At 36.0% G+C, this 2,500-nt stretch overlaps 1 protein-coding gene across 1 annotated transcript in view; it reads left to right on the top strand.

Annotated features, from left to right (window-relative positions):
* Positions 1–1,080: 1,080 nt before the first annotated feature.
* rchy1 (ring finger and CHY zinc finger domain containing 1) overlaps positions 1,081–2,500 on the top strand; it is a gene marked incomplete at both ends in the record, with an annotated part of 3,094 nt that continues 1,674 nt past the window's right edge. The window contains one exon of the mRNA XM_010791978.1: positions 1,081–1,269. Within this exon, the coding sequence (XP_010790280.1) occupies positions 1,081–1,269 (189 nt within the window). The remainder of the gene's footprint in view (positions 1,270–2,500) is intronic.

Consider the following 2,500-nt stretch of genomic DNA (forward strand, 5'->3'; position numbering starts at 1 on the left):
AAAAGAAAGAATGCAGACTAGGTAAGATAAAAATAGGAGAGAGGAGTATATCAATGATGTCTTATTGGTTGTGAGAATATTCTAATGGTATATCCATAAATCTCTTAATTTGTGCACCAGATTGATGCCTTTAACTTCAATTTAAAGAAACAAATCTTACCGGGGGTGCATGCCCCCGGACCCCCCTATAGGATGTGAGGTCATCACAAATAAAACAGGTTCATGGATAGATAAGTTTGCACACTCATTATACACACTACACATTTTTCTTGGATTAGTTAACACCATAGTCCCTAATATATATTTGTAGAAAGGCAGGAAATGGAATTAAATCGAGAACAATGTTTCATTGCGGAGGACCCCCCGTTTTGTGTGCCCTCCACTTCTCAAACCAAAGTTACACCCTTGTGTGCACCTATAATAAATAACGCCGTGATGAATGGCTGAACTTGAACTGCTGAGATTATTCACCTTTCTGCCAGGTAGGCCATCCAGTTATTTTAGCCGGGCCGGCTAAAATGATTGGTCGTGCTTTTTACAGTACTACGTCTTCCACAGATGACATTTTTTTATGGATTTTTTGTCAAAGCACTTAAGATATCCATTGCTATCAGGATGTTAAGAGCATTCCATGGAATATAACAAAAAGTGTATCTCGAGCCGGTTTCTCAAACGTAGCTAGGCTACCTACCCCACCTTTAAATGAATAAATGCAGGAATATAGCCTATATTGATGTGTTCATGTTCATTGGTACGCTGGTAGACCATCACACTCACACAACAACACAGACTAAGACACTGTGCAATTACAACAACGTGCAATAGTGTAGAAAAATAACAAAGACTACGACACCACTGTTGTAAAACATCACACCAAATATGTAAACAATTCATTGCGAATGTTACCTGTAAATTGAAATAACCTTTTTAATTCTAAATACGATGTGCATGTCCTTTATCTAATAGTGTTTTATTTGTTGTCTCTATCTTCACTTTTGCTCTATCAATGTACATTTCCCCTCTGTTGGACAAATGAAGGAATTCTGATGCTGATTTCTTTTCCACCCTCCCACTCCATAGGGGGCAATAATGCAACCCGTAATAGAAATCAAAGAAGAAGAAATCCAACCGCTGCTTCCAACTCCGTTAAAAAAAATCGACGAAGAAGAAGAAGCCTCGTCAACATACATGCACCAAAGCCACAATTTGTGTGAAAATATGGCTTCCCCTGTCGGCTGTGAGCATTATGTGCGCAGCTGCCTATTAAAAGTGAGTTAACTATTTAAATATATATTCTATACTAGCCCTACTTTTATGATGGAGGTATATTTAGTGTTTGAAACGACATAACAAATGGTAGCTAACCGAGCTAACGCTAGCCGGTAAAACCCCAACGGAAATTAACGACAAATATGTTTTACTTTTTGTATTTATTTGCTGCATAAGTGAGGTAAACTATAACAAATAGAGTTTAGTGAGTATTTGATTACACAGTTTATCTGTAAGTGAGCTTTTCTGTTATTTTCTGGTATTTAAAACGTCAAATAAAGAGTTTCATTTCATTCTCTATAAGTCAGTGGTGGAACAAGTTATTATTTCCTATAAAATGATTGTTATTTTCCAGTGGTGTAAAGTAACTAGGTAGATTTAGTTAGCCATATCCTATTATCTTTACTCTGGCTCTCTCCATGCTGACGTATTATTAGTGTTAGCAGATGTTAAACCTGTTCCTCACAAATGATCTTACTTAGCTATACAGTAAGACACACAAAACACACAGTATAATAATTATGCCAAAGATCTAATATAATATAAGTTCCCCCCATGATCCAAATGTGTCATGAAGTCATTTACTGAAAGAATACCATTAGGAATGTGTGTACATAAAATGTTTCTTTTCTAAAGCTGTTATATTAATTAAATCCAAATGTTGAGATGTAAGTGTCGAGTTGCAACAACAATTTACTACACTTACGCTAATTTGTACTTTTACTCCACTAGATGTATTTAATACCTTTAGTTACTTCACAGATGTGGATGAATGATGTGAAATATAATCAAGTCTTAAATCAGACTTTACAATACAATAAAATACAATACAACTTTATTTATAAAGCACTTTAAACCTCCAGACCAAAGTGCTGTACAGGCAAATAAATAAGACAAAGCATACAAAAAAGTAACACAGCTCAGCTCACACCATAAAACAAGTACAAGTAAAAACAAAAAACAATTTAAATGCAAAAAAGCAACACTCTAAAGATGTTGAAACGCCAAATGTTAAAACGCTAAGGAGAAGAGGTGGGTTTTAAGAAGCGATTTAAAAGCAGGCAGTGTGGAGGCCTGTCTGATCTCCAGGGGCAGAGACTTTAGTTCCACCTGGAGTAAATTCACAAGCTACCCTGCAGTATACAAAGTGACTGAGGCTAATCTGTGACATCACTATGACTGACACAGCCACGCTCACCTGTAATGTGTTATAATGTTATATAATGTATTG

The sequence above is a fragment of the Notothenia coriiceps genome, unplaced genomic scaffold (assembly GCF_000735185.1).
Source record: "Notothenia coriiceps isolate Sejong01 unplaced genomic scaffold, NC01 NC01_scaffold00036189, whole genome shotgun sequence".
Taxonomy (NCBI): Eukaryota; Metazoa; Chordata; class Actinopteri; order Perciformes; family Nototheniidae; genus Notothenia; species Notothenia coriiceps.